This window comes from Betta splendens, chromosome 9 (genome assembly GCF_900634795.4).
Source record: "Betta splendens chromosome 9, fBetSpl5.4, whole genome shotgun sequence".
Taxonomy (NCBI): Eukaryota; Metazoa; Chordata; class Actinopteri; order Anabantiformes; family Osphronemidae; genus Betta; species Betta splendens.
The window spans coordinates 4,106,709-4,131,804 of NC_040889.2; the positions used below are offsets into that span (position 1 = coordinate 4,106,709).

The window sequence follows — 25,096 nt, forward strand, 5'->3', positions numbered from 1 at the left end:
GAAAAGTCAACTATAGGTGCTATTTATTCTACCCCTAACTCTAACCATGGCTCTGTAGAATGGTTTATGCTACACTATGGTGTAGATCGTTCTGCCCCTCAGCTATCAGCTCAAAGGTTCCAGCTGGATCACCAGTTAAATGAGAGAAGAGGTTGACACAGCAGAAGCGTGCTGGATCACCGGACGGTCTGGAAGCAAGGGATTCTGTGTTCGGTGTGAAGGCCATGAGCAAAATGGGCCAACTGGGTCACAAGCAGAAACGCTGGGCATCGGATGAGGTTCCGACGATAACGCAGAGGGTGCAGTGCCGCAGCTTCCGTACAATCGTGATGGACAAAGGAGGAGTATATATATGTACAGTAACAACCAAAATCTCAGTGCAGAAAAGTGCAGTCCTAGGAACAGCAAGGATACTGCGCAGAACCCTCAAGCTCCCTGTAATACATTTGAAATGTATTACACAAATCTGTTTAAACGTTAACGTAGTGTTGGTTTGAGTTTGTCTATTTCAGTCTGGCAACTGCAAATTTACTACAGAATAAGCGTCATGATTAAAGCAAGAATTAGTCGGGGACACATTTGACCTCTGCTGACCTTCTGGACACGTGACAATTGTCACCAGTGGGCATGAGGTATAAAGCGCTTAAGCTTTTACATGACGATTCTCTGTGTTCAGGACAGTGTGGGCAAATGTTGGTGAGATTAGAAAGTTCTACTCATTAAATTCTGGTCTGGCTGTTATTAGAAAATTATTTATGTGGGAGATTTTAAAGTATTAGGAGAGTAAGAGGGGCAGTGTGGAGAGGTTGCCTGGGCATTGCTGTATATAACTAACTAACTGCTTTGTGTGTGTGCTTATTTTTGGGGTAAAAATGACATGGCCTATTGACCTCTAAAAGTTAACTTAAACGTTAATTTAAGACAGACACGGGATGGACACTCAGTATGGTTGTGTTTGTAACACCTGAAATTAGCCTTGAGGGTCGACAGTGTGTGTTTACTCTTTTCCTTTGGTGCAGTGTGTATGTGTATGGGCCTCAGAGAGAGGGGAGGAAGGGGAAAAAAAGAGCCAAGTATTTGTGTGTGTGTGGTTGGTTGAAGTGGGATCTCTGTTGCAGTGTGCTTCTCTAAGAGCCTCCATCTCTCTGCTAATCTTTCCCATAAGGAGGCAGATGAAAGAGTTGTCTTTTGTGGGATTTATTATAAAAATAAAGGAAAATAAAAATAATGGGGAAAGCAAATCAAAAACATGGATGTTGATCATGCACATCAACAAACCAAAAACCAGCTGGGGAGATCAGTGCATACACCACAAAGGTGTGATGCAAAGAGCCCACGATCCTCAAGGTGCTTCTGCCTTTAAACCCCTCTGTCCGACTACGGTGGAACGTCTGTGTAGCCCAATCAGACTGCATGCACCATGCAAGGATGGGAAGACGGAGGAGGTTACCGGGCAGTGACATTCGCAGCAGCGTCTGCAGCTGCATGTCGGTAGAAACAAAGAGTTCACTGACGGTGTGAGTCGGACAGTTACAAACAGCATTAGCTGTAGGCAGCAGAACAACGTCCAGCAAAGCAGCAACCTTACCATGATGTAAGATAGGTTTGCAATCAGACTTCACAACTTCCTATGCTTCCACAGAGCAACAAATTCAAGTGTGACGCCAAAAGCATATGTGGAGTCTGTGCAGATGGTAACAGACTTTTCCTTCTGTTAGTTTGCTACTGTAGCTCTAGTCAGCGCGATCAACTCTACAGCCTGAGCAGAGTAGTGTCCTGGCAGTGAAGTGCAGACTCCATACCCAACTTGACATTGGCCTGAAGCAGAGTCTCTAGAGGCGGAGCCATCAACACAGTTGTGAGGATCATCATCGTTATGGTCTGGAAGAGTGGAGTTGTCATGCACCGTCTGAAAGGCTGTGTAGGGTCAGCTCAGGAAGCCCCAACATTTTTCCCATTACAGGTGCACAAAGTGCGTACAGAAAGTATTCAGACGCCCTTGAATATTTCAGACGCCCTTAAATATTACATTTTTTGTTATATTGCAGCCATTTAAGTTTGTTTCTCATTATGTACACACAGCACCCCATATTGTCAGAAAAACACAGAATTGTTGACATTTTTGCAGAGTTATTAAAAAAGAAAACTAAAGTATTAAATGGTCATAAGTATTCAGACCCTTTGCTCAGTATTTAGTAGAAGCTCCCTTTGAAGCTAATGCAGCGATGAGTCTTTTTGAGAACGATGCAACACAGTTTTCACACCTGTATTTGGGATTTGACATTCCTCCTTGCAGATCCTCTCCAGTTGTCAGGTTGCATGGTAAACATTGGTGGACAGCCATTTGCAGGTCTCTCTAGAGATGCTACATTTCTGTTTCCTTTTTCTAAGACTGTACACATACCTTTATTCATAAGTACATGTCAGTATTATTATAAGTGTTTTTCATAAAGCCTTCTCTGTTCTAATGAAATATCATTCCTGGATCTTTTGCTTCCGCCTCTCAAACAAATATACAGCTCGTGTTGTGCCTTTATTTTCTGTATATACTGATTCTTGTAATATGACAGCATCACCTTCTTCAATTTTAACATTTAAAACACTTACAAGTCAAACATAGCTATGTTTAATCTAGTTAACACCAGATACCAATTTACAGAAACAATAGGATCTTACATTGATAAAACCAGATCTGTCTTTTTGTCATGAGTTCTCTTTAAGGTTTCAGGAACATTCTCTAAAGAACGGTGAACATAGAACCAGATCTTTTCAATGTTTTATTGTTATACTCCTACAGGCTATATAAATACGTGCATATGTGTAATTGAAAATAAAGCACAGTAAGTGAACAATATTAGAAATGACCATGAACAGATAAATGAATGTGAATTACCTCAATATGTAATGATTTAGGGCAAAAGAAAGGAGTAGTTAGTAACTTCTAAGTAACATAAAGATTACTTATAACTTTCGGAAGGCTCGCCTGCCAGCAACTATATGGACACCAGACTTTAATCAATCAAGAGAGACTGTCTTCCCTGTTTTTGTTGCTGTTGGTTGTTTTCACGTCAATCGGTACCAGTTCGGGACAGGCAGAAAGTTCCCTCATGGCTAGAATAGCAAAAACCTTCTGTAGCAAGGTTTGTTAAGCTGCACTTCTGATATAGATGAGAAAGGAGAACTGTCTGCAGCAGACAGTATCGGCCATTTTTTTTTTTGGGTGCAGAGGACGTGTGCAGCCAATGGCTTAACTATTTCTCACTTCATCAAGTTATCCTATTTAAAATAATCTTAAATTTGGACAAAATACTTTTTCTTATCAAAGTTCCATTACACAAAACAAAAAACATTATAATTATTCTCATATCTAAATCAATATGGAGGTTAAGAATGCTTAGACAAAAGGAATCAAATTCATGTGATTATCAACGTCTCATATGTAGTTCTGTAGATGCCAGTACAATTGAAGCATTATCACATGGTAATGCTGTGTCTGCTATCCAATAACGAGCCGTAAGAACACACAAATAAGAATTAGGAAATTAGTCAGGAAGTAACCAGGGGCTTCATATACAAAGACTTGCGTAGACTTCCTACTATACATTTGCATAAAATGTAGATACATCAACCTCTGCTCAATACAAATCTACTGTATGCATGTTTCCCTTGTACATTCCAATCAAGGTGCAAGTAATTGGGGAGCAGACTCCTCCCGTGTGTGCAGGTGTTAATGCTGAAGGTTCCGCACAGTAGCAGAAATAAAAAAATAAAAGGGGTCTGACATAAAGGTGGACGTGAAGTGTGAAAGGCGGTGATTTAATTGTCACCAAAACAGGTTGAGGGGAAGGAGAAGACAAACAGGATGTTGTTTGGGGGCGCATATGCTTTATACAAAAGGAAATAATATTAAGGCTGTTGATGATTTATTGACAAAAAAGCCACAGATCTGGTACCAGCTTCAAATCTGATTCCCGCTTTAATGTTGCCCCGGTGAAACATTGTATGGAAACTTAATGCCTTTCTGATATACAGATGATTGCATCCCACACAGCTGGCTTGGCTATACTTGCCTATATCCAACCGGTCTGCAGCTGCTTCTGGATGCCCCTGTGGCTGGAACCTACTGTGGTCAGCAGCTGGATGTGGCTGGTTACGTGGTTCTCGCTGTGTCATGCTCCAAGAACAGGCACCTCTAATGGATCCTTTAACTGAACCTCTAACGGTTATCAAATATATGTTTACATGTTTTGCTGATATTTTTATATTCTCTCATCTAATTGCAGATGGCGTAGATTCATACTTACTTCAGGTTTTTGTGCATAAGTACCCTTGGTACATATTGCACTTGAACATTAGTAATTAAACATATTGTTGTTTTGAGTTTTCATAAACACGACACAATCATATGTCCACATACTTTACTGGGTGTACCTGGTGGACATAGGTGTGTAACTGGTATGGTAGCATACCAGATTAGCAGAAAAACATCCATCCATCCATCCATTTTCTGAGCCGCTTACTCCCTAGTGCGGGGTCACGGGGTGCTGGGGAGCCTAACCCAGCTGGCTACGGGCGAGAGGCAGGGTACACCCTGGACAGGTCGCCAGTCCATCGCAGGGCAACACATAGACAGACAACCATTCACTCACGCACTCACACCTACGGGCAATGGAGAGAAGCCAATCAACCTAACGCACGTCTTTGGACTGTGGGAGGAAGCCGGAGAACCCGGAGAGAACCCACGCAAACACGGCGAGAACGTGCAAACTCCACACAGAAAGGTACCAGGGCCGCCTCCGGGAATCGAACCCTGAACCTTCTTGCTGTGAGGTGACAGGGCTACCCACCGCACCACCGTGCCGCCCTACAGAAAAACATGATTTGTTATTTTAATTTTTATACATAAGACAAACTAACGAGAGGAGTGCCTTGATGCATTTCCACCAAAGGATGGCAGTGCTGTTCCTTGCTATCCTCAAGTCTCTGGAATATTCATAGAAATCTGTAACTTAATGAACATAAGCCAATGTTACACAGTTTGCTATCATAAAACCAGTTCTCATGTAATAGAACACTGTTCCTTCGTTGTACTGCATTGTACATAGTACTGTACAAATATCTTCATACTTTTTGATTAAACCACTACTCAGGTATAATGCAGTAAACAATTTAGCTAATGTTTAGCCTAAACTCACGATATTTACCTGCACACAGCTTTTCTCCAGCATAAATGAAATATAGGAACCATTTTATCAGCTGCTGGCATAAAGCTGTTCCTTTTAGTTGCATTTTTGAACTCCATTTATTCTGTGCAGTGTGAATTCACTGGTGCTTTGTTGGGATGGACAAGTGAGAGAATGTTATTTCTTAGCTTTCAAACCAGCAAAGTTTTCTCTCCAGTGCAGACATATTAGTAAACTGTCCTTAAATGTCCTATGTCCCATGGCAGTACCACTTAGAAGCTGGTACTGCCATGGGACAATCAGAAAAAATAGGTGTAGCCAAGGAGGGAGAAGACACAGCCCCAATACCACACAAATCCCAGGAAGGTATGGAGGTGGAGCAAAGGGAAGGGAGACAAGGATCCAGACACCGTACTAATCTAATGAAGGCAAAGAGTAATTAGAATGTAATTCAGTGAAAAAGACCAGTTGTCCAAACCTGACAGAGGATAGTGGAGAAAAATTCAGGCAGCCACATCTTCTATGAGCAGAGGAGAAATGATACACTGGTGTCCTATGGCAGTAACACCAGAGAATGCTTTTCCACATTCCAGTGTGAACTTGTTGGTGTCCCACTAAGCTAGTGAGCTGGGAGAATGCTTTTCCACAATGTTTAATCCAGTAAGATTTCTATCCAGTGTGAAGCCTTTGGTGTATCAAGAAGTTACTGAGTTGGGAGAACAATTTTCCACACTGGTCACAATAGTAAGGCTTCTCTCTAGTGTGAACACGTTGATGTGAGACTAAGCTACTGAGCCGGGAAAACGCTTTTCCACATTGTTCACAAGGGTAAGGTCTCTCTCCAGTGTGAATTTGATGGTGTCTTGCTAAACTAGTAAGCCTAGTGAATTTTTTTCCACAGCTTTTACACCAGTGGGGTTTCTCTCCAGTGTGAACACTTTGGTGTCTTACTAAACTACTGGGCTGGGAAAATGCTTTTTCACACAGTTTACATGAGAAAGGTTTCTCTCCAGTGTGAATACGTTGATGTGTCAGTAATTGAATGAACGTATAGAATGCTTTTCCACACTGTTCACATGAGTAAGGCCTCTCTCTCTCTCTCTCAGTATGAACACGTTGATGTTCAACTAAGTAACTGCGCTGGGAAAACACTTTTCCACATTGTTCACATGAGTAAGGTTTCTCTCCAGTGTGAACACGTTGATGTTCAACTAAGTAACTGCGCCGGGAAAACACTTTTCCACATTGTTCACATGAGTAAGGTTTCTCTCCAGTGTGAATACGCTGGTGTCTTTGTAAACTACTGAGCTGAGTAAATGCTTTTTTACATAGTTTACAAAAGTAAGGTCTCTCCCCAGTGTGAACATATTGATGATCAACTAAGTTACTGAGCCGGGAATAGGCTTTTCCACACTGTTCACATGAGTAGGGTTTCTCTCCAGTGTGAACACGTTGATGTACAACCAAATTACCGAGCTGGGAAAACACTTTTCCACACTGGTCACATGAGTGGGGTTTCTCTCCAGTGTGAACAATTTGGTGTTTCCGTAAACAACTGCTGTAAGCAAATGTTTTTTCACAGTGGTCACATGAGTAAGGTTTCTCTCCAGTGTGACTATGTTGGTGTCTTCGTAAATTACTGAGCCTATTGAATGTTTTTCCACAGTTTTCACACCAGTGGGGTTTGTCTCCAGTGTGAACAATTTGGTGTTTCCGTAAACAACTGCTGTAAGCAAATGTTTTTTCACAGTGGTCACATGAGTATGGTTTCTTACTAATATGAACACATTGGTGTGTGTGTAAATGACTGATATGAGAGAATGTTTTTCCACATTGTTCACATGAGTGAAGCGTCTCTCCAGTGTGAACACAACAGTGGATTTTCAAATCCGTTGGCCTGTGGAAGGCCACTCCACATTCGGTGCAGGTGTACGATCTTTGTCCTTTATGACTTTGCTGATGGGTCTTTAGGTTTCTTCTTGCAGCGAAGGTCTTGTCACACTGGTCACAGCTGTATTGTTTCTCTCCAGAGTGAAATTTCTGATGATTCTTTAGGTCTGATGGTGTGGTGAAGGCTTGGTCACATTGGTAACAGAGATACAGCCTTGAAGCCCTTCTTTGTCTGTGTTTCTAAAAGGGGCACATACAGAAAAGGCAAAAATCAAATATTATTATAGGACATACATGTATAATCACTTTACCAAAACACATCAAGCTTTACCACAATGTCTATTTACTATGTTGTGCTGCTTCTTCCACTAGGACGTAATCTGTGTTTATTACAATTGGCCCTTCACGCCTCCAGGGGGCGATCATGTCATGTTTGTTTTTTGTCTTGTGACACCTTTGTTTTTTTGACATCACTTCATGTTTCGTCCTGTGTTGTAATTGATTAATTTTGTGCACCTATTAGCTCCCTGTTTCTTTGAGTGCTTTGTCGGAGTGTTACGCCACTTGGTCTCTTGTGAAGTGTTCATGCCATTGTGTCTCCTGTCTGTCCCCTTTGGGTTTGTACTGTATCGTAAGCGGTTATTCTTTGTTACTGTTTTTAGGTCCATTTATGTTTTACCCTGCTTAGCAGCGTTTTCAGTTAGTTATTAATTTCTTGTTGCTTTTGTCTTTCCTATGTTCGTATTTTGTTATTTGATTATATCTTTATTACTTTTTATATTGTACAGTATTGCGATTATTTATATCATATGTGTGTGGCCTGTGCATTTGGTTCCTACCCCTAGGTTTGTTCGCTGGCCTTAGCAGCCATGTCACTTTGCTCAGGTGAGCATGTTTAGCTTGTGTTACTCAGCAAGCAGTTCTAGTTGGTCTCTGTTTGGACCATTTTTAACAGCGTTGGGCTATGACACTGTCTAGCACAACCATAGAATGAAAGTGAGGCAGTATTAATTAATTCTAATCAGCAGAAGTACAAAACGTGGACCTCAATTCAAAGAGAGGCTGCTCCAATCACTGACAGGGGTTGAGTATCAAGTAGGACTGCAACTGTTCTTTTAATTTATGTATTCAGGTTTGAGGGTTGATAATGTTAATGTTAATAATAAAAGAAATTAACAAAAAGTCTCAAGTTGTCAAGAATATCCAGAGAAGTCTTTGCATATATGTAGAACTAGACCAGATAATGAAAGAGAAAGGCTACTGGCTGCTTCGCTTCAAAAGTGTAATCTAGCAAAGTAGTAACAAAAGACAAGGCATCACTTAAGAAATTCTGCCTTACAGAACAACTAAGAATTGAAGAATATTCCTTGCAAAACTCCAAAAATTGTAAACATTCATTTGTTTAGATTGTAGTATATTTATGTATTATATTATATATTATTATGTATGTAATCAACTATCTGTCCTGGTCAATGTAATGGGAAAAATTGTGCCTTTGTGTTTTTTCCTATCCAGCAGTCGCCATGTGCTGGTTAGGTGCAATACTGAACATTCTTACACAAACAACTAATATCTTGTGCTCTGTCGTACATCAAGTCTAAACATCTGATGTTCCATTTGACTGACTAATAATTTATGATATATGTTTGTCTTTTACACCCGGACTCTGGCTCCATCCTATCTCACTCCCCACCGTCACGATTCATGTCAGTTCCTGCTCTATTCTGAAAGGACTTCCTGTTTACATCTCACCTCAGCTGTTTCTGTCATCACCGGTTCCCATTACCCACACCTGTCCGTAATTAGTAAATCAACACCAGTATTTAGTCTCCACCTCTCACACACTCTAGCTGCCAGATTGTTGAGTCATTGCACTACTTTCCAGCGTTCTCGTTTTGTTTTCTCATGTCATTGATCTTGCCTGCTCTGATCGCCGATTCCTGCCTGATCCTCCCCGGTACTTTCGCCTGGATATCCTGTGTATGACCTGGACTGTTTGACTACGTTGACGCAATAAACCCTGCTTAAATTCACCCGTTCCGAGAGTGCGCTGTGCATTGGGGTCCTCAGCCGTGTGTTCCTGACACCCACCAGACCCAAGGCTGTTAAAACGAATGCATCTTGTCTTCAAAGCTTGGCATTTCTTCCTTTGGATAACAAGACAGATGATGCAGAAGTGAGAATGTAAACATTTTTACTGACAGCGAGATAAGGTGGCAAAAACAATTCTATTGGTGTAGAGAGACATTCCTATTCCTATTTTACGTAGTTATTGTCAGACTAGGGCAGGCGTCGGACCCACATGCACAGCACAAAGGCGGATTGAGGGAAAAATACAGGCTTTATTTCTACTAGCAGAGTCAGACGGTCCAGGTCATACACAAAGAGCTCGCGCAGCCGCCAGGCCGAGACGGCACATTCCGTGCCCAAGGGCAAGACCCGAGTCCCAGGAGGATGGCGTCTGAACAAGACGCCTCCAATGGTCCAACGCACGCGCCGGTGCTTTCCAAGCGGGCGATGCTCCAGGAGACCAAGGAGGCACGACGGTCGGCAACGGCAGAGGCTGCGCCATTGCCACCGCAGGAAACGGCGACCCCCGGGCGCCCCCGGAACCAGACAGCCGAGGTGGCCGACAACGCAGGAGGCAGCGCCATCCCCGCCACGGAATGCCCCAACGGCGAGGCCACCCATCAGATAGACGAGATCCAAGCCGGCGGGCTGCCGGCACCAAGGAGCAGAACAGACGTGGAGACGTGGTCAGCGCCGGACCACCAGGAACTGATGCAGATGCGGTCACCGCCGGACCACCAGGAACCGATGCAGATGCGGTCAGCGCCGGACCGCCAGGAACCGATGCAGGTGCGGCCGGAGCCGAGCCGCCAGGAACCGATGCAGGTGCGGCCGGAGCCGAGCCGCCAGAAACCGCAGCGGGAGCTGCGACAGGAACGACCCCCTCCTGGAGGTCGACAGAAACTGCAGCGGAAGCTGCGACAGGAACAACCTCCTCCTGGAGGTCGGCAGGAACTGCGGCAGGCGCGACCTCTTCCTGGAGGCCGTCAGAAACTGCGGCAGGAACCGCAGCCGGCGCCGCCTCCTCCTGGAGGTCGGCGGGAGCTGCGGCAGGAACCGCAGCCGGCGCCGCCTCCTCCTGGAGGTCGGCGGGAGCTGCTCCTCCGAGGATGACAGGGACACGAACGGCATCCTTGCGGGAGCCGGACGGAACGGGGACTAGAACGACCTCTACCGGGCCGACAGGAACTGGAACTGGAACGGCCTCTACATGGCCGACAGGAACAGGAACGACCGCTACGGGGCCGACAGGAACGGGAACTGGAACGGCCTCTACATGGCCGACAGGAACGGCCTCAACATGGCCGACAGGGACAGGAACGGGCTCAACTTGGCCGATAGGAACAGGAACGGCCTCAACTTGGCCGACAGGAACAGGAACGGCCTCAACTTGGCCGACAGGAACAGGAACGGCGTCCTTACTGGAGCCGACAGGAACAGGAACGGCGTCCTTACTGGAGCCGACAGGGACTAGAACGGCGTCCTTACTGGAGCCGACAGGGACTAGAACGGCGTCCTTACTGGAGCCGACAGGGACTAGAACGGCGTCCTTACTGGAGCCGACAGGGACAGGAACGACCCCTAACGGGCGGACAGGGACAGGAACGACCCCTAACGGGCCGACAGGAACAGGAACGACCCCTAACGGGCCGACAGGAACAGGAACGACCCCTAACGGGCCGACAGGAACAGGGACGACCCCTAACGGGCCGACAGGAACTGGGGCGGCGTCCTCTCCGGGGGCCGGCATGACTGCTTGCAGCTGCCGAGCTCGACGGAGTAAACGTCGGACCTGATTGGGTGTGACTAGCACTTGTCAAACGGATGGTGCCCTCTGGCTGGGACAAGGCCTGAACGTGACTCGACTGGACTGGAACCTGGACTAGACTCGACTGGACTGGAACCTGGACTAGACTCGACTGGACTGGGACCTGGACTAGACTCGACTGGGCTGGGACCTGGACTAGACTCGACTGGACTGGGACCTGGGCTGGACTCGACTGGACTGGGGCTAGAGCCCGAACGGAGCTCGACTGGACTGGGGCTAGAGCCTGAACGGAGCTCGACTGGATTGGGGCTAGAGCCTGAACGGAGCTCGACTGGACTGAAGCTAGAGCCTGAACGGAGCTCGACTGGGCTGGGGCTGGCACCTGAGCGGAGCTCGACTGGGCTGGGGCTGGAACCTGAGCGTGACAGGGCTGCACTGGAACCTGAGCGTGACAGGGCTGCGCTGGAACCTGAGCCTGGCAAGGCTGAGCTGGAACCTGAGCGTGGCAAGGCTGAGCTGGAACCTGAGCGTGGCAAGGCTGAGCTGGAACCTGAGCAGAAGACGGCTGGGATTGGAGACTGAACAGAGCACGGCTGGACTGGAGACGGAGCAGAGCACGAGGACTGGGGGCCGCATGAGTGCAGGAAGTCCTCCCAGCGGAGCAAACGTGGAGCTGGGCAGGCTGGTGCATTCACGACGGTCCGACTGGGCTGGGGGGAGGAAACCGAAACCGGGACCATCGGCGGTGCGACCGGGTCTGGCGTAATCCGAGCGGACAGCGTGGGGGCTGGTGTGGTGCGGAGCGCGCTGTTTAACTCTCCGAGTCGCGCGCACAATCGCTCGTAGAGGCGACGGACACTGGGGCGCTCTAGCACGCTGTCCTCGTCCTCAAAGGTCCACACCGCCACCTCCACGGCGCTGCGCTGGGTTTCCGGGTTGGACGCCCTTCGGTAATCCTCCGCGAGGATTTTAAAATAATTGCGTAGGTCGCTGGGTAGCTCGGCGCAGGTAAGCTCCATTCTCCCCGCGGGTGAATGATACTCGCAGCCAAAAAAAACAAGAAAAAACAGTCACTGACCTGGACGGAGACTGAGTGCTGGCTGGGTCCAAGTCTGGCCAGATTGTTCTGTCAGACTAGGGCAGGCGTTGGACCCACATGCACAGCACAAAGGCGGATTGAGGGGAAAATACAGGCTTTATTTCTACTAGCAGAGTCAGACGGTCCAGGTCATACACAAAGAGCTCGGTCTTGAAGCACAGTCAGGGAGCAGGCAATCTCGGGTCCGATAGGCAGGCAGAGTTGGGTACACAAAAGATCGCGGTGACGGTAAAAACAAGGACTAGGCAAACTCACGGTAAAGCAAAGCAGACAGGATCAACACACGAGAGGTAATACGAGGAATGCTGGATAGGAGTGCTATGGCAAGGAAACTCAACCATCTGGCAAGGGGCTATGGAAACTGGTGGAGGCTAAATACACAGGTGAGTGATTAATTAACTGCTAACAGGTGTGCTAAACGATCCGGGAGGTGAACAGCTGAACAGAGAACAGGAAGTCTACAAAATAAAACAGGAAATAACACCGACGTGACAGCGATGCAGGTGTGAGAATGTAAATATCTTCACACACACTGTGACAGGGAGGAGATGGTGCATGTAATTTGATTGGGTTAGAAAGACATTCCACCCTAGTCGGACAGAGAAGCTAAAAGGCAGAAGCAACTTGAGGATCGTGGGCTCTTTGCATCACACCTTCGTGGTGTGTGCACTGATCTCCCCAGCTGGTTTTTGGTTTGTTGATGTGCACGATCAACATCCATGCTTTTTATTTGCTTTCCCCATTATTTTTATTTTCTTTATTATTTCAATAAATCGCACAAAAGGACAACTCTCTCTCATCTACTTCTTTGTGGAAAATTTCCACCACAGAAATTGGCGTCTACGAACAGGATCCGCGGCAGGTCGTCTGGACGGTGTGACCAGGGACGATAGTCCTGAGGACTAGGGTCGCTCAGCCTCCAAACCTCTACAGACATTTAGAGCTGGGAGGACTGCTCACCCGTCTGGATCGCCTCTGACGAGATCCACGAACTCAGATTCAAACTCAAATCTTAACTTGGCTTGGCTCGGTGAGAGAGATTCCTTTGATTTGGGAAAAAACAAAAAGATTGGAACTTTTATTTTTAATTTAGCTGAAACATTTCAATTGGTTGAAAAAAAAGAAAAGAAATCTTCTATTTGGTTGAAACACTAAATTTGATTAGGAAAATTAATTAGATCGAGAAGAAGAAAAAAAAATCCCAATAATACATGTTCTTAATTAGGTGAAAGTCTGCTCTGGGTGGTGAGACGTCGGTTGCTAAGGGTTGGCTCGTGGAACCGAGCTTTCGTCTGTACTGAGGATACAGACATGGTATTTTATGATGTGTGCGTGGTCCACACGTGGGGGACTGAGTATAAAAGACGGCTTCTGAAAGACGGAGCGCGTTTGCAGAGTGAAGTATTTTCAAGATACTGTCAGGGTTCGTTCGGATGAGGACCCACATGCACAGCACAATACAAGGTTTTCTGGCGTTAAGGAGTGTAGTTTATTCCAATATGCGGAGTAAAGTCCAGGCAGGGTCATACACAGGCGATCAAACAGGTTAAATGGGATCAGGCAGAGGCGTAGTCAGGAGCAGGCACAGATCATATCCGAGAGGTGAGTACAATACCATACATCAGGCATTGAATCGTGGTCGGGCAGGCAAGGTCGGTAACAGGCGGGTACAACACCAAGGCAGACAGAACAGGCAGGGATTAGGCAGGCTCAGAATCAGCAGTCCAGAAACAAGATACGTAAAACACGGCCGGACAGAATCAAAGAAACTGGGAACTATGACGGGTACACACAAACGACGATCTGGCGGAGAACTAAGGACACAGGTGGTGGTTAAATACAAAGTGGCTTGATTATTGATAAAGTGCAGGTGTGGATAACGACCAGGTGAAGCAGGGACAGCTGTGACAAGAACAAAAACCGGAAGTAAAGCTCAAGCAGAAACAGAAACCAGGAGACTACCAAAATAAAACAGGAAATAACTAGACACAAAACCCAGATCGTGACAGTACCCCCCTCCCAAGGGCGGATTCCAGACGACCAAAAGAAAGATAAAAAAACAACAAACCCGAGCAGGGCGGGCGGAGGGAGGACCGGCGGAGGGACAGAACCAAAAACAACCCGCACGGAACACCGACAGGGCGGGCGGAGGGAGGACCGGCGGAGGGACAGAACCAAAAACAACCCGCACGAAACACCGACAGGGCGGGCGGAGGGAGGACCGGCGGAGGGACAGAACCAAAAACAACCCGCACAGAACACCGACAGGGCGGGCGGAGGGCGGACTGGGGGAGGGCAAAACGGGAACCCCCATCAAACAAAATAGACAGGACCCGGGCCGACAGGAACAGGGACTGGAACGGCCGCAACATGGCCGACAGGAACAGGGACTGGAACGGCCGCAACATGGCCGACAGGAACAGGGACTGGAACGGCCGCAACATGGCCGACAGGAACAGGGACTGGAACGGCCGCAACATGGCCGACAGGGACAGGAACAGGAACAGGGACAGGAACTGGAACGGCCGCAACATGGCCGACAGGGACTGGGACAGGAACTGGAACGGCCGCAACATGGCCGGCAGGGACTGGGACAGGAACTGGAACGGCCGCAACATGGCCGGCAGGGACTGGGACAGGAACTGGAACGGCCGCAACATGGCCGACAAGGACTGGGACAGGAACTGGAACGGCCTCAACATGGCCGACAGGGACTGGAACGACCTCTACTTGGCCGACAGGGACTGGAACGGCCTCAACTTGGCCGACAGGAACAGGGACGGCCTCAACTTGGCCGACAGGAACAGAAGCAGCGTCCTTACTAGAGCCGGCGGCGCTGCTCTCAGGCTCCTCACAGGAGCCGGCGGCGCTGCTTTCAGGCTCCTCACAGGAGCCGGCGGCGCTGCTCTCAGGCTCCTCACAGGAGCCGGCGGCGCTGCCCTCAGGCTCCTCACACGGAGCACGGCTGAGCTGGAGAACATGGAGACGGGGGACCGCACGAGTGCAGGAAGTCCTCCCAGCGGAGTAAACGTGGAGCTGGGCAGGCTGGTGCAATCGTGACGGTCCGACGGGGCTGGGAGGAGGAGACCGAAGCCATCGGCGGTGCGACCGGTGCTGGCATGACCCGAGCGGACGGCGTGGAGGCAGGTGTGGTGCGGAGTGCGCTGCTCAACGCCCCAAGCCGCGCGCACAATTGCTCGTAGAGGTGACGGACACTGGAGCGTTCTGGCACGCCGTCCTTGTCCTCTAGGGTCCACACCGCCACTTCCACGGCGCTGCGCTGGGCTTCCGGGTTGGGCGCCCTTCGGTAATCCTCCGCGAGGATCGAAAAATACTGGCGTAGATCGCCGGGTAGCTCGGCGCATGCAAACTCCATTCTCCCCGCGGGTGAATGGGACTCGCCGCCAAAAAACAGAAACCAAAACAAGAAACAAAAACAGTCACTGACCTAGACGGAGGCTGAATGCTGGCTGGGTCCAAGTCTGGCCAGATCGTTCTGCCAGGGTTCGTTCGGATGAGGACCCACATGCACAGCACAATACAAGGTTTTCTGGCGTTAAGGAGTGTAATTTATTCCAATATGCGGAGTAAAGTCCAGGCAGGGTCATACACAGGCGATCAAACAGGTTAAATGGGATCAGGCAGAGGCGTAGTCAGGAGCAGGCACAGATCGTATCCGAGAGGTGAGTACAATACCATACATCAGGCGTTGAATCGTGGTCGGGCAGGCAAGGTCGGTAACAGGCGGGTACAACACCAAGGCAGACAGAACAGGCAGGGATTAGGCAGGCTCAGAATCAGCAGTCCAGAAACAAGATACGTAAAACACGGCCGGACAGAATCAAAGAAACTGGGAACTATGACGGGTACACACAAACGACGATCTGGCGGAGAACTAAGGACACAGGTGGTGGTTAAATACAAAGTGGCTTGATTATTGATAAAGTGCAGGTGTGGATAACGACCAGGTGAAGCAGGGACAGTTGTGACAAGAACAAAAACCGGAAGTAAAGCTCAAGCAGAAACAGAAACCAGGAGACTACCAAAATAAAACAGGAAACAACTAGACACAAAACCCAGATCGTGACAGATACGAGGGACCCGGGCCTAGAGGGGCCTAACGTTGAGGAAATACTTCGAGAAAGGCTCTGTCGCCAGATCAGGTTGGTTCCCTTCTTACGGAGACGTCCGATAAAAAGGCATTATGGGAAGGTTTCGGCCGGAACACACAAAAAATCTAAGGCAGGAAACCGCCGGACTCTGAAAGACGCGTTCGGGGCAATTTGAGTCTTCACCACCAGACAGCAACATTGCAAAATTAAAGTTAATTAAAAGTAAAAAGTAAATATGGTTATTAGTGCGTTTCATGTTTCCATGAGTGGGAAACTGGTTATGGGTTCAAAAGGAGAATCGCTTAGTGTAAAAGGACATATGCACCTTAAAAGAAAAATTAGAGACAAAAGATGAGATTTGAAAAAGCAAGACTATTGAAACTAAACCCCTAAAAGAAACAAAAGAGAGATGAGAGTAACGGAAAAAAAAGAGAGATAACAACTCTGGGGAAGAATTGTTTGCACTCTGCCACACACACACACCACACACACACACACATACTGTATCATGTCAAGAGCAAATGCTCCCATTGTTTCTGCTCTCTGTCCTAATGCAGAACTGAGCGCGATGAGGGTAAATCCGGATCTGGACTCCTTTCCCACCATCAGCAGAAGAACCGAAGGAGAAGAAGCGCCTGACCAACAACCAGAACAGGGTGGAAGCTCTGATACCACAGCAGCTGGAGGACACAGACCACAGCATGGACCCATCCCATCTACGTCAGGCTCCACCCACTGGCGCTCACATCAGACTGATGGTTGAGGAAGGAGGAAGGTGACGGTTCCTTTTCACGTGACGTACAAGACGGTACCGCAAACACACACACACACACATTCGTACACGCAATGAAGAAACACGCTTACAGCTGATACACGATTTATGTTCATGCTTATCTGCTCGCAATGAAGAATCGCTTTTTGCTCAAAACATCCCACAGAGTGATTTTAAAATGATGACAAACAGCTAAATGACAACTGCTGCATGACTTTGCAGTCGGATGGGTTTAAATTATTTTAATTTGCAACAAATTCAGAATAAAATCCTCCATGTTTCAGGGTTCTGATGCAGACGTCTTCATCGTCCACTTCGTGTCTCACGTGGACGTCTGAGGCTGAACAACGTTCACTGACCTCATGCTTGCTCTTCAGTTGGCTCCTACCTTGGGTCTTCTTGATCTGACCCTACGCGACCTTTCACTCAAACAGTGAATGAGAAATCAGGTTGTACGACTTCTGTTCTTTTGTCCTCATACTGTGACTTTGATTCTTTTCAAATAGAAAACATCACATCTTTCTACAGCCCGATGGCTTAGATGCAACAATACCTTGCTCAACATGCTGAACATTACTATCAAGAGACGGTCTTAAAGTCTGGTGCTTTGCTAAGACACTACTCTGCTCAGGCTGCAGAGTTGAGCGCGTTGACTGAAGCTAGTAAACTAGCAGAAGGAGAGTCTGTTACCATCTACACAGACTCCACAGACGCTTGTCACACGTTGGTTCTCTGTGGAAACACAGAAGGTTTTTGAAGTCTGATTGCAAACCTATCTTACATCATGATCAGGTTGCTGCTTTGCTGGACGCTGTCCTGCTGCCTACAGCTAATGTCCGACTGACACCCTCAGTGATGACTTTGTTTCTGCCGACATGCAGCTGCAGACGCTGCTGCGAAGGTCACTGCCCGACAACCCCTCCCTCTCCTCATCCTCGTTCCCTCTCCTCGTTTCCTCTCTACCCTCTCCTCCTCTCTCTCCCTGTGCTTTAAACATTTTCTACCTCACAGGAACGCAGACTCTGGCAGACGAATGGTTCCACCTGTAGCCATGGAGTCTGGTTTGGGCCTGATGGCAGCCGTGCCGCCCAAACACTTTTTCCCCACAATTCAGATTTCCAACAGGTGAAAACAGGCGACAGGACCATTACACCATCCAACCAGGGGACTGGGCGGTCGTTAAGGAGTTCAGGAGGAAGCACTGGGACTCCAAACGGTGGCGAGGCCCCTTCCAGGTCCTTCTGACGACCCACACGGCTGTGAAGGTCACAGAGGGAGCGACTTGGATCCACTCCATCTACTGCAGGAAGGTCCCGGATCCAACAGACGACCCTCCATCAACATCCCACGGAAAAAACCACCACTGACAAAAAGAACTGATAAGCTGTGCTCACACACGCACTGAGGCGAGGCTGCGTTGACCGTTCAGCTAAAGGTGTGAGCCAAGCGCCGCCTGAAGCTGCGCCGGTGAATCACACTATCAGACCATACATCTACACACACGCTCCTGAGAAAACACACACACAAGCAACCCTAAGTTGCTGACGCTGGACGACGTGTAGACTCTTCACATCACGGGAGTGACAGTGACTCAGACGACATTGGGAGGAAACCTGGCGGTGATAACAAATCCCAAGTGTCTCTGTGATCAGCTGATCACAACCTGAAGAACTCCAACAAACTGGCAATACATCACCACACAGGTTGGAAGCAATCTAACGCTACTGTTCAATAGGACGAAGCAGATTGTTATGAGACATCAATTGTGACCTTGTTGTGTTAGACATTTTATGTTACTCTGATTATTGCCTTTATCATATGATGTTTCCTTGTAACTTTACATACTATTTTTGAATGGGAAAATTCACAACAAAACAACAAGTTTAAATATCCTAAAGTTGATTTGGTGTTTAATTTGCTCACAATCACTTTATTCACTGCTACAATTAGTTTTTATCTATCTATTAAGACAACACAAGCGGAAATATGCATCATCATTCTGGTTAAATCCCTGAATCTCCTATTCGCTCTAGACGCAAATGTACAATTAAAGATCCGAAAGTATGAAATCTATCTAAAGATTATATGATACAGAACCCCACCGGAAACCTATGGCTGTATTACATTAATTGTCTTTATTACATTACAGTTGAATGGCCGTAGACACGTTGTCAGCAGAAAAAAGAGGCGTTTGTGTTATGTTTGGAGAGGCATGTTGTACTTATATCCTGAATAACACTGATTCTAATGGTATTGTGGCGAAGGCGCTCCACGGCCTTCAGAATCTCAGCTAACTCTGGTATAGATTCTTCCTCTTGGAATTGGCTAGACGAAATGTCTGGAAAATGGAAATCTGTTCTCATGTCGCAGCTGTTTCCTTTATCATTGAGATGGCTGTGATTCTCTTGTTTGGTTTTTGCGTTATTCCACTGGTTAGAGGTCTCATCATGCGTGCGACCTCAGCTACACTCTCGTATGAAATGACACAATGCACTATGTTCAAAAACCCCAACTCTAATTCACGTAATTACTTTGACGATGGTCTTAGGCTATCGGATCACAAAATATAATCTGATACAAATATGATTATTGACTTATTTTCTTCACATGCTCATACAGAGGTTATTCTTGTATAACTACCCACCAAAACAGCTCCCAAGTTACTTGCATTTTATGTGAAGGTGTATTTTGAATCTTGATGAGGTAATACCCTTATTGTTTCATTTGCAAGGGTCTTTTATTATTACAGAATGTGATGTTGACAATTTTTATTCTTTTAGTGGTTGATTAATGTGTAATCAAAAGGGGGCGGTGTTATGGGAAAAATTGTGTCTTCCTTACTTCTATGCAGTTATTATACGATTTATGACTTATGTTCTGTTTTGTCTTACTGTATGCATTTGACATTTCACCTAGACTGTTCAATGGTTGTCTCTGCCTGATAGACTCTCAACTCTAGCTCCCAAACCCAAGGTCAGGGAGTTGTGTCTCTGTCTGTTGAGACTTGGTGCTCCTTTCTCACAGATAGTTGGACGTCAGCGATGCAGGTGTGAGAATGTAAATATCTTCACACACACTGTGACAGGGAGGAGATGGTGCATGTAATTTGATTGGGTTAGAAAGACATTCCACCCTAGTCGGACAGAGAAGCTAAAAGGCAGAAGCAACTTGAGGATCATGGGCTCTTTGCATCACACCTTCGTGGTGTGTGCACTGATCTCCCCAGCTGGTTTTTGGTTTGTTGATGTGCACGATCAACATCCATGCTTTTTATTTGCTTTCCCCATTATTTTTATTTTCTTTATTATTTCAATAAATCGCACAAAAGGACAACTCTCTCTCATCTACTTCTTTATGGAAAATTTCCACCACAGAGATTAAGCATGCATGTCATGGGGTCCCTGGAGAGAAGTGCATCAGGAAACCGGTACATAGTAATGCGTGACTATGCTACTCCTTATCCAGAAGCTTTCCCTCTAAGGTCAGTAAAAGCCAGAAACGTTGCCAATTGCCTTTTGCAACTGTTTTCTACAGTTGGAATACCTATAGAACTTCTGACAGACAGGTACCAACTTCATGTCAAATTGCAACAGGTTTGCCAACTGTTAGGAGTGCAGGGAATTAAGACCACACCCTATCGCCCTCCAACAGACGGGCTTATTGAAAGGTACAACCACACAATAAAAACATGCTGTACAAGTTTATTTCAGAATCAGAAGAGGACTGGGATCAATGGCTGCCATACGTGCTGTTTGCTTATTGGGAGGTATCACAGGCATCAACAGGTTTCTCCCCCTTTGAACTGCTGTATGGATGCCAGATGAGGGGACCATTGGATCTCTTGAAGGACTATTGGAAATCCAGCATCTACATTAGAAAATGTCATAGCATATGTGGTAAAGATGAGAGAGAAGCTGGAGAAAATGGCGGCAGTAGCCCAGGAGAGAATTAGCAGCACAACATAACCAAAATAACTGTTATGATCAAAAAGCCAGAGAAAGAACCAGGACAGAAGATTATCATTGCTTCCAACCGTGGACAGTAAATTGTTGACTAAGTGGCATGGACCATCATTTGACGAGTAGGTAAGGTCACATACGAATTGTTGATGAACTCACTTTTCCGACCTCTCCATTGTGTTAACCAACCTCACCAGAGGCTCAGCACTCAGCAAACTAAAATGGACAGAGGAATGTGACAAAGCATTCAAGGAGGCTGCACATGGGCTGTGGCCTTTTTGCATGTTAATGTTTATTTTATTTTTGTTATTTTGTTGGTAAATGTATGCTTATTTTGCTCACCGGGTAAAAATTAAAGCACCTGTTTACAATATCTCTGCGTTAAACCTCCTGTGTCTCCAGCCACTAAATGGTCCTCCTATCAAACTTACGCAAACTTTAGTAGGAAACCTATGTAAGTCTTTGTACATGAGGCCCCTGGTGATTGACTTTAGGAAATATGGGAGTCCTAGCACCCCTCTCACTATTAAAAAGGAAGTGGTGGAGGTTTTGATAGTGTACAAATACCTATACTTGTCTGTCTCGATAATACTGTATCTCTACTGTATCTGTGAAAGCAATCATAAGTGGGCAAAGCAATTTCCCTCTGAGATTAGGGACAAAGCAGTAAGGCTTAGAAAACTAGGGGTAAATCAAAAAAGTGTAGTTTATTAACAACTTAATCAAAATTAACAATATTGCAAAAAAAACTTAAACAGCTTGGAAGTGGCCCTTTAACTTAACAGAGGTCAACAAAACAGACAGCAACTAAACATTCACTAACTGATCTAAAACACTTTTCACAAACTTTTCATGAAAGACACAGGTTATACTAAAACATAAAGGAGGTAAGAAGAATAAACAAACAATCAGCTACAAACACTAAACTTAAAATACATACAAGATTAAACGAAGATTATATTTACACAACAAACAAAGTAAACTAAAGTAAAACCCACTCCACTCCCACCTAAACAAATCCTCAACATAAACCTAAAATAAAATCATAGGTGGCAGATTCCCCCTCCTGAGCTATGCACAGTTGGCCTCCTCCACTTCCTGGCTGTGGTATTAAAAGGCCCATGCACACACTTTTTTTCCACGCTAAATATTGCTATTGAATTGGACCTTGATGTCTCAATAAGGTGTCTGTAACTTTTCATGCCAAAAAGCGTTGTACAGTAGATCGCCCACACGGACCATCTGAAAATGTGTGTTTTAAGCTCTCGTCCACAACGGTCTGTTTTAGGGCTGTGTCGCAAGCAAAGTTGAGCGCCACACCTCTTTGAGGAAGCGCATAGCTGTGATCCGCCACAGGGATCAAACGTCACAGTCACTGAATGCATTGTAACAGCAAAATTGGCTACCTCATCCAGTGGTGGAGTTTGTTTGATCCAAAATCTGACTTTAAAATGGAATGGGAGGCTGTTGAAGTGGTTACAGTTCTGGCGCAAGGTACGTCTAACTGGCAATTTCACATTTGATTTAATTTATTGATTTATATAATATGCAATTACTGTAACAGTTAACAGGTAATTCACCAGACCAGATGTTTTTCCCCAAGCTCCCTAATTCTCAGCATCAGACAGAACCGAGCCCCAAAGCAGCACTGAAGCCCCATCACAGAACAATGAAGACACAGGCCCAGGTCTCCTGAGCTCCAGTCACATACATAAACATCACCTGTAAAGAGGAAAGTTAGACAAAGCAGCAGCAGCTTCCAGAACAGTCATCAGTCAAAGCCTCCCTTCTCTCATCTTTACTAGCTGTGTGTTTATGTGGAGTCTGTCAAGCGTTGAACCATCAGGCTGCTAAGAGTAAATGAAATCCAACTCCTCATTTGTTCTTACAAAACAGAGACAAAGCAGACAGAGAAGGTTCTGCCTCCTCTACAAACAGAGGGGATGGAGCTCTGCAGAAAAACTGACTCAGAGTAAAACTACCACTTTTACTAAGTGATAAAGTAAATCATAAACACTCAAGGCACAGATAGGGGAAGAGTTTGAGGACAGATCGGCCCAAACCAAGACAAAGACATGAAGAACAACAGACAGAGCTCATAACATTAGAGACATCTGGAGGTGATTTACCTCAAACTGACCTGCTCACACAGGCCAAACATAACATTCTCTGTCTCCTAGTGCAGTAGTGACATATGTTATAGGAATAATGTCTGCTCAGTGTGTTGAGTGTCTACGTGTCTCACATCCTGGTCCTCACCAGGTTCAGTCTGTGTTCTAGGACACCGGAAATGTGGTCTGTGTTTGCACTGTGTGTGTGTGGGTCACAGTGCCCTGGACTTCCTCTTCCTCTAAAGTAAACACAATTATCAGTGTGTGACTGAAAATGTGGGACTGGAGCCAGGATGTTAAAAGAGCAGCCTTTACAAGGACTGTGATAGAGGAGGCCCTGCTGTTGTTGCCTTTGGCTCCTGCTTTGTGCTGCAGCTCTTTTGCTCTGCTCCACATTCTTCTTCTGCCTTTAAAGGGAAAGCTACTGTAGTAATACATGTTGTAATTGGTTGAATATAGCTGTGCATTAGAAAACAGAATAAGCCTTGAATTCCAGTTGCAAGAAACATTAAAACACAAACCACTTTAGAAGAAGCTATGAAATGACCGTGTACTATAGAATATATGTACTTTTACTACTACAAGCACAAAGGTCGTATGTCTTCCTAAGAGCATGAACATTGTCCATACTCAAAGATGATAAACATCACGTCACCACATGTGGCCTGACTTATGAGGACAAAGGCACAACTCCTACCAAGGATTTTCTGTTATAACGGATGTAGGATGAACAACTTAATGGTTTTCACTGGAGCACTTCTTTCCTTGAGGTCATAAACGTAACAACTGATTTTAAAATGTGGAAAACTAAATTATCACTAAGTAAGTGTGTGGTTATGAATCAGCACCGACCTGTTGATCTGTGGTACCAGCGCGGTCGGGGTCCTGCTGCTCCTTTACTCCGCTAGTGGACCGGTCCTGCTCGGTTAAAGACGGGTGCTTCGCATCGCTCTGGTCGTTATGAATCACGTCACGTTCGAGCTCGATTTCGAGCTTGTTCTGATCCATTTTAGTCCAGGTTGCTAAACTGCAGCAGATCTTAAAAGGCTCAAACTCGAGTCCTTCTGCTCCACACAGCGTCGATCTTGTGAAGCAGAGTAGTGTCGAGTGTCTCGAGCGCATTCCACATCTGGTGACCACTGAGAACGAGGCTCATTGCGTCACATCACGTGTCGACCTGGTCGCTGCATTTTAATGTCCATGATTCATAAAATATCCTAATCACTGCTCAGACTGTGGGTTTATTAGAGGACGAGGTTGATGACGTCATTGCCATTGTTGTTATAATTAAATTGAATTAAGGGAGAGTGTTAGTAGAGATTTACATTTAGGCTTTATTTACTTTAGTTAGTTTAAACCCTGAACATATTGCTGTATATGTGTGTGAATCCAGAGCTCCTTGTCCTTGAGTTCTACAGTATGTATCCAAAGGAGAATGAGGGTCCACAATTCATTTCATTTCATTTTCCAGCTTGGTGATGTGTTGTTTATGAAAACTTGACAACTTCAACCCTTCTTCCTAGACAGAGCAGCAGTGGAGCAGCAGCGGAAACATCCCTCTCAAACTAATTTTCTTTCCTAACCGATTTCTCTCCTGACCTTAACCTCCTTTCACAGGTTACAGTTATCAGTATCAGGAGAGGGTGTGTTATCTAACTTGCTACACATGTGGGTCTGTCATGTTTTCTGATGTCTACCCTAACCCTAGCTCTGTAGGATGGTTTATGCTGCACTATGGTGCAGATCTTTCTGCCTGTCAGTTATCAGCTCTCAGGGTCCAGCTAGAGCTAGAGCAGGGGAGAGCTGGATCTCTGGACGGTCTGGAAGCAAGGGATTCTGTGTTAGGTGTGAAGGCCATGAGCAAACTGTGCCAACTGGGTCGCAAGCAGAAATGCTTTGCATCAGATTAGGTTCCCAGGACAACGCAGAGGGTGCAGTGCCGCAGCTTTGGTACAATCGTGATGGACAAAGAAGGAGCCAATGGAGATTCCAGTTATTCCAATTCCAGTTTCACCCACCTAATAGTGTGCGGCTGCGCTGACCAACACGGCTACAGGGCGTGGGTGGAGGGCCGCTGTAGTACAGTATGTTTATGTACAATATTATAAATTATAATATGTATACTGTTGTAA

General features: G+C 46.2%; 2 protein-coding genes across 8 annotated transcripts in view; one reads left to right on the plus strand and one right to left on the minus strand.

Annotated features, from left to right (window-relative positions):
- Positions 1-25,096, plus strand: part of LOC114861302 (NACHT, LRR and PYD domains-containing protein 12-like) — a 103,457-nt gene that overhangs the window by 46,327 nt on the left and 32,034 nt on the right. The gene's annotated exons all lie outside the window — the stretch shown is intronic.
- On the minus strand, positions 1,182-24,108 carry LOC114861328 (zinc finger protein 883-like). 3 transcript variants are annotated; one of them, XM_055511387.1, is made up of 2 exons: positions 23,817-24,108; positions 7,320-23,371 (listed from the first exon to the last, which is right to left on the minus strand). In XM_055511387.1, the coding sequence occupies exon 2, from the start codon at positions 10,891-10,893 to the stop codon at positions 9,448-9,450; it is 1,446 nt and encodes a 481-aa protein (XP_055367362.1). In that variant the 5' UTR covers positions 10,894-23,371; positions 23,817-24,108; the 3' UTR covers positions 7,320-9,447. The 3 variants fall into 2 exon arrangements, with proteins under 3 accessions (XP_029016253.1, XP_055367362.1, XP_055367363.1); XM_029160420.3 differs by lacking the exon at positions 7,320-23,371 and adding an exon at positions 1,182-7,313 and having other exon boundaries at positions 23,817-24,100.